We start from the raw sequence: 12,643 nt of genomic DNA on the forward strand, positions 1-12,643 counted from the left end.
GTTGGGTTCCCAGTACCCACATTTGGGCAGCTCACAACTGCCTGTAGCCCCAGCTCCAAGGGTTCCAACACCCTCTTCTAGCCTTTGTAGGCATCCACACTACACACACACACATAACTAACTAACTAACTAACTAACTAAATAAATAAATAAATAAATAAATAAATAAATAAATAAATGTAAATCTTTAATAATAAGGCTGGGCGTGGTGGCACACACCTGTAATACCAACACTCAGGAGACAGGCAGGCAGATCTCTGTGAGACAAAGGCCAGCCTGGTCTGCATAGTGAGTTTGAGGCTAGCAGGGGCTATAGGGAAACCCTGTCTCAAAAACAAAAGCATCTGGGCATGGTGGTGCACGCCTTTAATCCCAGCACTCAGGAAGCAGAGGCAGGCAGATCTCTGTGAGTTCAAGGACAGCGTAGTCTACATAGTGAGTTCCAGGCCATGCCCACTACAGGGAGACCCTGTCTCAAAAAAACCAACCCCCACCCCAAAAAAGTAAATAAAACTAAATAAATAAATTTTAAAAAATTTAAACCAAACCATCATATAGATGAACCTTAAAATGTAATTTTGAATCAAATGTAAGACCCAAAAGAATAAATAAAGCATTGTGTTATACAGATAAAATTCTGAGAGGCAAAACTGAATTATCTTGTTTAAAAGGTGCAGAGAGGGCTGGTGAGATGGCTCAAGGCACTGCCACCATGCCTGAGGACCTCAGTTTCATCCCTGGGGCCCACATAGTAGAAGGAGAGAACTAACTTCCACAAGTTATCCAACCTACACACACACACACACACACACACACACACACACGCACACGCACACACGCACACAGTGGCGCACATGCACCCTCCCAACACTAAACAAATAAATAAATAAATGAAATAAAACAATTTTAAGACACAGAGATAAAAGATAAAAAGAAGTAAAAAAAAAAAAAATGACCATAGAAGTGGGACTAGCAGTTACCTCTGGGTGGGATAGCGGGGGTTATGGCCTGGAAGGAATATTCTGAGAGGTTTTGTTTTGACCCAGTGTCAGGACCTGGGTGGTTGACCCATTTGTAGTCACATATTGTAAGCTGTACATAAATGTTTCACTCGCCATTCTATGTGTCTATTGTTTTACAACAACAACAAAAAAATGTGAACATAGAAGGATTAACTGTGAAAAGAATAAGAATAACAGGGCTCAGAGAGATGGCTCAGCACTTAAGAACACTGGTTGTTCTTACAGAAGACCTGGGATCGAATCCCAGCACCCACATGGCAGCTAACAACTGTCGGTAACTCCAGTCCCAGGGGATCCCACAGCCTCTTCTGACCTCCGCGGGCACTGCACAACATGGGTGCAGGCAACACACGCATACACATAAAATAAAATAAAAAAATTTTAAATTTCTTTTAAGTTTAAAAAAAAAAAAGGATAAGAATGTTTGTTCCTGTGAGTGAGGCAGAAAGAAGGGATAAGTGAGTTTGTGTTATCTGAGCTTCAGGGAGGAAAACTAACTGTTCTCCTGTGAAGCAGAGTAAGCTAAGAATACAGAACAGATCTAAGGAATTTGCCCAAGGTTGAGAAGAAGTATTGGGAGAAAAAGAGAAGTGACTAAACTGCAGTGAAGGCAGTCACCCAACAATCTGGAGTCTTAAGTGAAATTAGTAACAATATACATTCTGATCGCCAATCAGGAAAACTCTTCTAGGCAAATTTTGTCTTCAGCAGGTTCTATGAGGCCAAGGAAATATGTAGCATGCTGGGGAAAGGTACGTCTCAAAATGAATTAAAGAGATTTGTGTGTAGACTTGTCATCTGCACAAATATTCTAAGAATTTAAGATTAGGGAGAGATCACTCTTTTGAGTTGGATGTGATCAGATTAGTGTAAAATGAATGCTGGTAATCATCTAAAAGAATGTGGTGAAGAGACTTGAGAAATACCTAATTCAGCCAGTCATAGGAGTTTCTCACAAGAGTAGGCTATAATTAGAAATAGCAAATATCTTTTTTTTCTTTTTTCAATGTATATTTTTTATTAAATTGTTGTGCACTTCCTACAGAACATCCTAATCACCTTTATGCAAAAGCAAATGTCTTAATGGCAGCACAACTTGACAATATATAGAAAGAATGCTATATATCATTGAAAACTGAGTGACAGTAAGCTAGATGAAAGTAAATCTGCAATTTTCCTTCTGGTGTTAGCTAGGAATTGAAATGTACCTAGGTCGTTTACCCCAAATGTCATTATCCCCCAAGCATTTACTTTATCCAGTTCTGTTGTGCGCTGTCTGCATGTCTCATTCTGTCCAGTCTTTTGACCATATCAGCACTACTACCATGCTTTCTTTTGTTCAGATGGGCCAGTTCTACTATTCAGCCAAAGCTTTTGATGTCCTAGAGAGGCTGGATCCCAACCCTGAGTACTGGGAAGGCAAGCGTGGTGCCTGCGTGGGCATTTTCCAGATGATATTAGCTAGGAAAGAACCCAAGTAAGTAAACAAATGGGAGAAACCACCTCTATTCAGCAGCCCTGTGTAAGATAGTATCTTCTGAGGGCTTATAGATGTCTTAACAGTTAAGAGCACTGGCTGCTTTTGCAGAGGATGGAGGTTGATTCCCAGCACCCACATGGTGGCAAACAACCATCCTTAACTTCAGTTCCAGGGGATCTAGTGCCCTCTTCTGATTCTGTGGATATTGTAGGACACAGGTGCACTTAACATATGTGCAGGCAATATATTAACACACATAAAAAAAAATAATAAAAATAATAAATAAAATGTTAAAAAGATGGACTGGAGAGATGGCTCAGCAGTTAAGAACACTGGTGGTTCTTGCAGAAGACCCAGGTTCGAATCCCAGCACCCATATGGCAGCTAACAACTGTCCGTAACTCCAGTCCCAGGGGATCTGACCTCTGTAGGTATTGCACGACATGGGTGCACTTACCTACATGCAGGCAATACATGCATACACATAAAATAAAAATATAAATAAACATTTTTTTAAAAGATGGTATCTTCTGAGGGTCTTCACAGCTGGCCTGAGGAGAACCCGCAACAACCCCCCCCCCAAAAAAAAAGATGGTATCTTCTGAAAACTCAGATAGATATTAGAGTGATAAAAATATTCAGTTAAGCTGGGCATGGTGGTGCATGCCTTTAATCCCAGCACTCAGGAGGCAGAAGCAGGACAATCTTTGTGAGTTCAAGGCCAGCCTGGTCTACATAGTGAGTTCCAGGACAGCTGGGGCTACAGGGAGACCCTGTCTCAAAAAGACCAAAAAAAAAAAAAATCATTTAAAATTTCTGTGTGGTCATTTTCTTCCAGAAATGCCTTACTTTATGGGAATCAAATCACTCTAAGTCATATCTTAGGGACACCACATATACTAGAGCTGTCAAATGTAAGGGCAAGGTGTGCATTTGGTTCCAGATGAATAGCTATTTCATAAACAGAATGGTGTTCATTCCTCCACTCTTTTTTCTGCCTCTTGGCTTTTTCTTGTGCCTTTTCATTTAGGCCTCAAAGTAGGAATGGAGTGGACATGGTTAATAATTCTGTTTTTGCTTCTGCCTTTATATATTCCAGGAAATGCTGATATGTAATACATGAAACTAAGAGGCTCATAATTCCATGTGAATAAAAATTAAAATACTTAAAAATAAATTCAGAACTGGGCATGGTGGTGCATACCTGGAATACTGACACATGGGAGCCTGAAACAGATTTTGAGGTCAAGGCCATAAAAGTCAGCCTGCAGTGAGATCCTATCTCTGAAAGCTAATTAATTCATTCAGTGTTCTATAAATAACTCCATGTAATATATTTATGATTTATGCATATAGATAGACATGTAATAATTTTGCAATCAAATTATCAAAAATTATTTCCTGCCTTGTACCTACTTCCAATCCTAAATAAAAGTTCGAAACTTTAGTCAGGCGAAGGAAGTTCCTCACAGGAGAAAAGGAGTAGGAAACGAGATAACTGTAAGTGAAGTGGATCCACAGGCAGTCACCTAGAGTTCAGGTCAAACAACAGGGAAGCTTTTGCCTGCATTACTTAAAATCTCAGTTGTAATAAATTTGAATTTGGGGCTGGAGAGATGGCATAGTGGCTAAGAACACTTGTAGCTCAATCATGAGGACCAGAGTTCAGATCCCAACTCCCACATCAAGCCTATAACTCCAGCTCCAAGGGATCCGACACCTTCTTCTGGCCTCTAAGCCCCTGCGTACACATGTGCATACATACTCACACAGACACATACACAGGGGCACATGCACACACATAAATAGAATAAAATGAAATTTTTAAGTTTAATTTTTAATTAAAGCATAAATGCCAGGCATTTGCCAAAGGCATTTTAGTCCTTACTGGGTATTCTATATTTATTACTGTATTTGAACACTTTTTGGGCAAATTTATTGAGGAAACCTCCCATTCCTATGGCTTTTTAAAATGTTATAAATATACTAGTGATACTCAGTTTAAAAGTATCACCTGAGGGGCTGGAGAGATGGCTCAGCAGTTAAGAACACTGTTCTTGCAAAAGACCCAGATTCGAATCCCAGCACCCACATGGCAGCTAATAACTGTCTGTAACTCCAGTTCCAAGGGATCTGTCAGCCTCTTCTGACCTCCTTGGCCATTGCACAACATGGGTGCACTTACCTACATGTAGGCAATACACACATACACATAAAATAAAAATAATAAATAAAAATTTTTTTAAGTATCACCTGAAACGAAGAAATTGAAGAGAATTTTTAGCAGTGGAGCCAGAATTTGAATACAGTACCCTAAATTCAGTGCTATGAGTGTGTGTGTGTGTGTGTGTGTGTGTGTGTGTGTGTGTGTATGTTACAGGTAAACAAGGAGACTGGGTTGATGAAGATTTCACCAAATTTCCATTTTCCTATGCCAACATAATAGAAACCCATTGAGCATGGTGGCGTACACCCTTAATCCCAGCACTTGGGAGGCAGAGGCAGGTGGATCTCTGTGAGTTCAAGGTCAGCCTGGTCTACATAGTGAGTTCCAGGACAGCTGGGGCTACAGGGAGACCCTGTCTCAAAAAGACAAAAAAAAAAAAAAAAAGAAAGAAAGAAAGAAAGAGTACATGAAGTTATCAGAAAAAAAGTTATTTTATTTTTTTATTTTATGTGTATCACTATATTGCCTACACGTATGTGAGCGCGCCCATGTCATGCAATGCCACGGAGGTCAAAAGAGGGCTTTGGATTCCTCTGGAATTGGAGTTAAGGATGGTTCGTAGCCGCCATGTGGGTGCTGGGAATCGAACTCGGGTCCTCTGCAAGAGCAGTCAGTACTCTTAACTGCTGAGCCATTTCTCCAGCCCCCGTGCCGGCAACTTTTAATGGGCTGATGAGCACACAGTGGAGGAATCCATTACCACAAATGCCTCACTAGAATACACTATAAAGTTCTGTGTGTGTGTGTGTGTGTGTGTGTGTGTGTGTGTGTGTGATTTTTCCTTCTTTATTGAGACATTCTGTTCCTTCAAACTTTTTCTTAGAGAGACTCTCCGAGAAGTGCTCCATTTGCTGAGAAGCACAGGAAACACCCAAGTAGAGTACATCATCCGAATCATGAAGAAATGGGCCAAAGAAAACAGAGTGCCCATCTAAAATAGCCAGAGAGCCCTAATCCTAAGGACTAGCTTCCACACCAGAACAATGGCAGAAATCATTTTCCCCCAGTTGAATATAAGACACAGGACTCTGTCTGATTGACATTTCCTCCCTCGCTCTTCAAGCCTCAAGATGAGTGACTGACTTGCGTGGACCTAGCCATCTGGCTGAACAAAGTTCTGTAGTCCCTGCTGTGGCCACTGTGTGATCCAACTGGCAAAATCACTTTGGACTTACCTGGTGCCTTTCTTCCAAAATTACTCCAAGTATTTTTATGTCATTTGCTGGCTTTAAGGAGAACATGATAGCTTTTTCTCTTTTCATGTTGGCATTTCATCACCTTTTCTCCCCACTGCAGTAACAAGTATCATGATGCTAAAGAATAACCCTCATTTTCCCATCTTCTGTCATCTCTGTACATTATCCCATTCCATAAAGGATACATCTCTGAATCTTGGGAGGATAGAGGTCTTAACAAGCTGTGTGATTCTAAGGATGGCAGTAAGATCCTCTATCAAACTGTCCAGTCATTAATATATCATAGGCTTATGGGATTACTCTTTGAGTAATTGAATTACTGCTGATAACATGTTGCAATGTAATAAGTTGAGTGCTGCAGGTCTTTAAAAGGTGAGTACTGTCAAAACATGGTGTCCCTATAATCGTATCACTTCTCCATCATATTTTAGGTAACAAAGCAAGGTAAGTTTTTTCTTAATGTGTCTGCTGAATAAGCATCAATTTTTGAACATAGGGCTGCAAAGGTTTTATATATGCCTTGAAACATATACACATGTTTATATTCTATACATACATGCACATACAGTAGGTATTTACTGATGTAATGATTATAAACCTTGGATTGTGTAGGGTCTTTTGAAGGACCTAACAGGTAGACTTTCATCATGTTTCTGAGCGCTCACAACATAAACCTCTTCTATAACTGAGCATTCTCAGGCTCACATCCTATTTTTCAGAAAATACACTGAAATCTTTTTATATATTAGATTACCTTTGATCCTACACCATATACATTTTTCTATAAGTTTAAGGTATACAGTGTTACAAGTCTAGAACATGCAGAGCCATTCTTGTAGAACAGAGAATGAACAGGGAAAGAACTGAAAGAATTTCTAGAATTACTGCATTAGTTCTTCCTCTTGTCCCCAGCCTCCCACTGGATAAAGTTGTACAGAAGCTGGGAACTGGCCAGAGAAAAAGCAGCCTAGGAGAGAGAAGACCGGTGGCTGCGCAGGACCCTTCACCTTTGGTCAATTGCAAGGGGTTCTTGAGCTCTGCTTGGAAGGTAGACAGTGTACCATCTTTTACATTAGGCTCAGATCTGACTGGTCCAGAACACAAATCACAGTAAATGGGCCCAATAACCAAACTCTAGTAAAAAAAGGTGGTTTCCTCATGCCAAAGCTTCCCGTTTCCTCACTCTGTTGTTCCTATGTTTTTAATAATAGCTGCTTCTCAGTGTCCAAGGGACCAGGTGGGTCAGATATAGGCAGAACTTGCTATGAGTTTGTGAATCATCCTTGTAAAATTTACCTTGCTTAAAGTACAGCAAAGCAGAGCAGTCAGAAGACAGATAAATTCCTCTGTAGCCTTTGGCAGGAAAATCTGTCTTCCAGTGACTTACTCATTAAAAATTCCTTAAACCTGAAATTTTTTTCATTCATGATTTCATTTAAATGAGCTTTTGTTGAACTTAACATTCATGATTCTCTCTGATGCCTATCTTTGGGGGTAGGGGGTGGGAGGTGGCTAATTCCCAAAACAGAATTTTAGATTAATATTTTAAAAGTTTTTAATCTACAAGTTGAGTCAGAAACAAGAAGCCTAGTTTAAAGAGAAGTACATCAAGTTCTGTTATTAAGGATAGTTGTTTCTAGCTGGGCATGATGGTGCACACCTTTAATCCCAGCACTTGGGAGGCAGATGCAGGTGGATCTCTGTGAGTTTGAGGTCAGCCTGGTCTATATAGCGAGTTCCAGATCAGCTGGGACTACAGGGAGACCCTGTCTCAAAAAGACCCCCCCCCACACCAAAAAAAGGATAGTTGCTTCTGAAATATCGTGACAAGTTTTCAGGCTTGGCCTCGTGGCTGTTCTCACAGGTGATGGTCCAGGGGAAGAAGGCCCAGGCTTGGGGATGATGTGTACTGTGTACAGTCTACAGCATCAATGTACTCTTTAAAGTCTGAAGCATATGTTACTTATAAATGGAAAAAAATAACTTTTACAATTATTTTTGTACCTCAAAAGAATGATTATATACCATTGTACTATATTCAAATTAATTTTTTTGGTGTGTGTGTGTGTGTGTGTGTGTGTGTGTGTGTGTGTGTGGTATATATGCATGTTTGTATGTGTGTGCCAGTCTGTGCACGTGTGGAGGTTAGAGGTCAATGTTGGGTATCTTCCTCTGTCACTCTTCACCTTATTTTGTGAGACAGGGTCTCTCACTGAACCTAGACTTGCTGAATCCAGTAAATCTCTGGATTCAATCTCTGGATTCCTTCTGTCTCCTCCTCCCCCAGGGCTATGATTACAAACACATGCCACCACGTCCAGCTTTTTACATGGGAGGCAGGGATCTGAACTCAGGTCCTTATGCTTGCACAGCAAGCTCTTTACTCTGCCATTTTGCTAGCCCTGTTATTTCTCATCATGATATTCTGTTTCATGTAGTAGGTGCAGGGCTTGGGCATGTCCTATTTCCCTTTCTTTCTTGGCCCTAGAACAAAGATAGAAAGTAGCATTTTAGGCCCACAAGTTACTGTTTACAAGAGAAAGGAGAATTGCCTAAGAAGCCCTTTCCACCAAAAGCCTGGTGGTTCTTACTGAATCATTAGGTTAGGCTCTTTGCTGAATTACTATGCATTCTGGAGTTCTGTGACCAGTGCATAGTGCAGTGTCTCACATAGAGCAAACACTCAACTACTTGTTGATGAAATAACTGAACATGTAATAACTGGTAGAGCAAAAGACTTGTGAGATCTGACCACATGTATTGTGGTTTCCATCTGTATTAGTCACTTTTCTGTTGCTCTGATAGAAACACTGACCCAAGCAACTTATAGAAGGAAGAGTTTACTTGAACTTACGGTTCCAGGATAATAACAGTCTGTCATGGCAGGGAGGCATGGTGGCTGGAGGTGGCTGGAGCAGGAGCAGCAGAAGCTAAGCTCTCATATCATCACACAGGCACAGGAAGCAAGAGAACAACTGGAGATCTGGCAAGGCTTAAGAACTCTGTAAGCCCACCCCAGTGATGTGCTTCCTCCAGGATAGCCACACCTTCTAAAACCTCCCAAAACAGTGCCATCATCTGGGGACAAAATGTCCAAACACTTGGAGCCTATGGGGGAAATTTTCATTCAAACCATCACACCATCTAATTATTGTGTTGAGTTTGCAGCAATCTGAAGATACTAAAATAGTTCAGAGTCCTGGCCTGGAAGAACGTCAGTCCAAGAGAAGTCCCACACTGCTAAACTTAGTAAGCTGTGGTTGACGTCATCAGTAGGAACAAAATATTGAGAGATGTTAGAAGGCAGTGAGAGGGAGGGATGGCTCAGTGGTTAAGAGCAAGTATGTCTCTTATAAAGGACCCAATTCAGCCAACATTGGTTGCTCCCAACCCAACTTATAACTCTAGCTCCAGAGGACTGATGCCCTCTTCTGGCCTCCATGTGCAACTGCACTCGTGTACATGCCCCAACACAGATACATACTCAGGCACATTTTATTTTTTACTATTTTTTTAATATTGTATTATTTTTATTTTACGTGTATGAGTGTATTGTCTGCATGTATGTGAATGCACCCATGTCATGCAGTGCCGCAGAGGTCAGAAGAGGGCTTCGGATTCCCCTGGAACTGGAGTTAAGGAAGGTTCATAGCTGCCATGTGGGTGCTAGAAATTGAACTTGAGTCCTCTGCAAGAGCAGTCAGTGCTCTTAACCGCTGAGCCATCTCTCCAGCCCCCTGATCATGTTACTTCTTAAAGAAAGCAATGCTTATGAAATATTTTAAAATTAAAATAAGAAAAAAAATTTTTTTTAATTCTAAGACACTATAAATGCAATGAAATGATAAGATAGTGTTAAGGTTCGAGAATTGAGAATAATTCCCACAGATACCCAAAAAGATTATACAAAAAGTTTATTCAAGAATTTAAAGTGAAAAAAGGACAACAACCAAATGGCGGCTATCCGGGCACAGACTTCACGAGCCAAAGATGGAGTCTGGCCCCAAACAATAGCAGGCAGGAGCTTTTCTTGGGGCACTCCCCAGAAACCCGTGCATGCCAAACATCTTTTTAAAATAATTGGATGACCCATATCCTGTGTACAGAGAAAGTCTCGATTGGTAGGGGCTGTCTTCAGGGCATTGGAATGTGCTAATATCTTTTAGAGGCAGAAGTTTTTGTTCATACCTTATAAGGCTTTTACATGTACAATATGCCTGTGCTTGTCTGGGCTTGTCAAAGAAGCTAGCCAAAATGGAGTCAGAGCATTCTGGCTCTTCAAGAGAGAGAGAACGTACCAAGGCCGGCTCTGGTGGCACTTCCATGGGCCTGGGATCTCTATTCTCGAATCCCGGATGAGCCCGCACAATGTTAGGGTTCAAGAATCGAGAATAATTCCCACAGATACCCAAAAAGATTATACAAAAAGTTTATTCAAGAATTTAAAGTGAAAAAAGGACAACAACCAAATGGCGGCTATCCGGGCACAGACTTCACGAGCCAAAGATGGAGTCTGGCCCCAAACAATAGCAGGCAGGAGCTTTTCTTGGGGCACTCCCCAGAAACCCGTGCATGCCAAACATCTTTTTAAAATAATTGGATGACCCATATCCTGTGTACAGAGAAAGTCTCGATTGGTAGGGGCTGTCTTCAGGGCATTGGAATGTGCTAATATCTTTTAGAATCAGAAGTTTTTGTTCATACCTTTTAAGACTTTTACATGTACAATATGCCTAAGCTTGTCTGGGATTGTCTAAAGAAGCTAGCCAAAATGGAGTCAGAGCATTCTGGCTCTTCATTCTCCCCTAGAGTTATGGCAAGGGTTAAATCTTTAAGGCAAGCAAATTACAGCAGCAGAAAGAAGTGGTTAGACTGTGCATTTAGGGCAGTGGAACCATTTCTATATTGTCGTAAGGCTCAGGGTCTCGATTTAAATGAGTATACTGCAAATGCAGTACCATCAGTTGGACTGTCTGTATCCATTCTCAGATGAATTTGAGCAAGGCATTAAGAATACAGGGGCCACAGGTGACTGCTAATAGGAGTAAGAGGAGGGGTCCGACTATTGCTGAGATCAAAGTTGTTAACCATGGGGACCAGTCAAATAGGGGTTCGTACCAATTTTGTTGATTTAGTCATTCGTTTTCTCTTGAGTCTTTTACAGACATCAGCCTCGAGTGATTAACATAGAAACAGCACTGTTCCCCTAGGGCAACACAGAGTCCTCCTTTTTCTAGAAGTAAATCCAGCCCTCTCCTATTTTGTTAAGGTTACCTCAGCTAAAGAGGATAGAGAGTCTTCAAGGTGGCAGATAGATGTTTCTAATGATTGTATGTCTAAGTCTATGGCCTGTCTAAGAAGGTGATAATTTTTTATCCTGGAAGACTAGCACTGAAGCCCCCAGACCAGTTGCAGTGATTACCCCAACCCTGAGTAGAGTAGACAAGACAACTGCAGTGGTTCCTATGGCCCTACGAGGTCTAGACTCTTTTGAGACTCTGGTTTCCATTTCTATGTCTGTTCTATAATATAGGTGGGGAACTAGCTGCACTAGTACACAAAAATCCCCAGTCTGGTTAAGAATGGATGAGTGGAGGCATGTAGTTAAGCCAGAGGTACAGGCCCACCAAGTGGAGTTGGGGGGCACCATATATGGGTTAGGTGTAGCAGCCCCTATCTCTTGAACAGAGTTACATAGATGTTGGTAAGAAGGGGGGACAATTTTATGTGAGGAAGTCACACATAGACCTTTTCCACACACTTGGGTGGGGGTAAGCCCCCTTCTCCCTGTAGGCGGGGGGATTCTACAGGCAGTGGGGTTAGAAGTGACAACATAATTTCCTGGGAGAGCTAAGCCATCATAAAAGGGGGGGGGCTTGGGTCCATGCAAAACCAGCAATAGATAGTAAGGTTAGGGGAAGTATTTAAAGCAATAAAGGTGGCATTTAGGAGATTCATAAGCCCAGGGAATGGCTGTAAGGGCTCTTGGACTCCTTGGATCTCTGGGGGTGTGGATCTAGGTGTGGGCAAAGTAGCAGTTTTATCCAGTCGGACAATTTGGTTAGGAGCTGGCCTCTCGACTGATTTAAAAATAGTTAAGGACGATGTTGGTTGTCCTATAGGCTGTAACACTGTCTGAGCCAGCCCCATCTGGATCCCCAAGACTGGACCCACCTGAAGATGGACTGAAAAAAGTATTCCTGGATCAGTCCCTGTGGTGTATAACCTGAGGCCCCAAGTTCGCCCATCAATCCATTTTTGTAGGTTTTTAAGTTCCTTTCCTTTTGGGGTGCAGCTCAAGGAGATAGGGCTGCATCTAGAGGAGGAACAGGATCCCTCGAATTGCCTTGATCTGGGGTTTCACCAAAGGGTTAGGCCTGGGACCTCAGTTACCTGGATCAAGTCGGTAGTGATGGGGGCAACCCAATTAATATATCCAGTAGACACACAGCTCCATGAAGCACAGAAATAGCCCTCTGGCCCCCCACAAGTACTTCAGTCACCATTGTCACACAGGCAAACATAGAAGTGGTGGTTCTTCATCCTCTTTCAGCCAAGGGGAGACTGGCAAGCATAATTTACAGTGCCTGGGGGGGTGTACGATTCCCAAGCTTCTTCAAGCAGGTCTCAGAGGTCGAATGTAATCTTGGGGAACCAGGCACCTGGAGGTCCCAGGTGGGAGGAGATGTTCACTATCTTTCCAGTGGATGTGCTACTA

General features: G+C 41.8%; 1 protein-coding gene across 5 annotated transcripts in view; it reads left to right on the forward strand.

The window, feature by feature from the left end:
* Positions 1-7,954, forward strand: part of Ttc26 (tetratricopeptide repeat domain 26) — a 72,380-nt gene extending 64,426 nt beyond the window's left edge. For 4 of the 5 annotated variants that reach the window (XM_029558863.1, XM_008823484.3, XM_008823488.3 and 1 more), the window contains 2 exons: positions 2,366-2,499; positions 5,553-7,954. In XM_029558863.1, coding sequence (XP_029414723.1) covers positions 2,366-2,499; positions 5,553-5,664 — 246 coding nt within the window. In that variant the 3' untranslated portion in view covers positions 5,665-7,954. The remainder of the gene's footprint in view (positions 1-2,365; positions 2,500-5,552) is intronic. The other variant, XM_008823487.3, reaches the window with a different exon arrangement.
* Positions 7,955-12,643: the final 4,689 nt, after the last annotated feature.

The sequence above is a fragment of the Nannospalax galili genome, unplaced genomic scaffold (assembly GCF_000622305.1).
Source record: "Nannospalax galili isolate Female #2095 unplaced genomic scaffold, S.galili_v1.0 scaffold307, whole genome shotgun sequence".
In the NCBI taxonomy this organism is placed as follows: Eukaryota; Metazoa; Chordata; class Mammalia; order Rodentia; family Spalacidae; genus Nannospalax; species Nannospalax galili.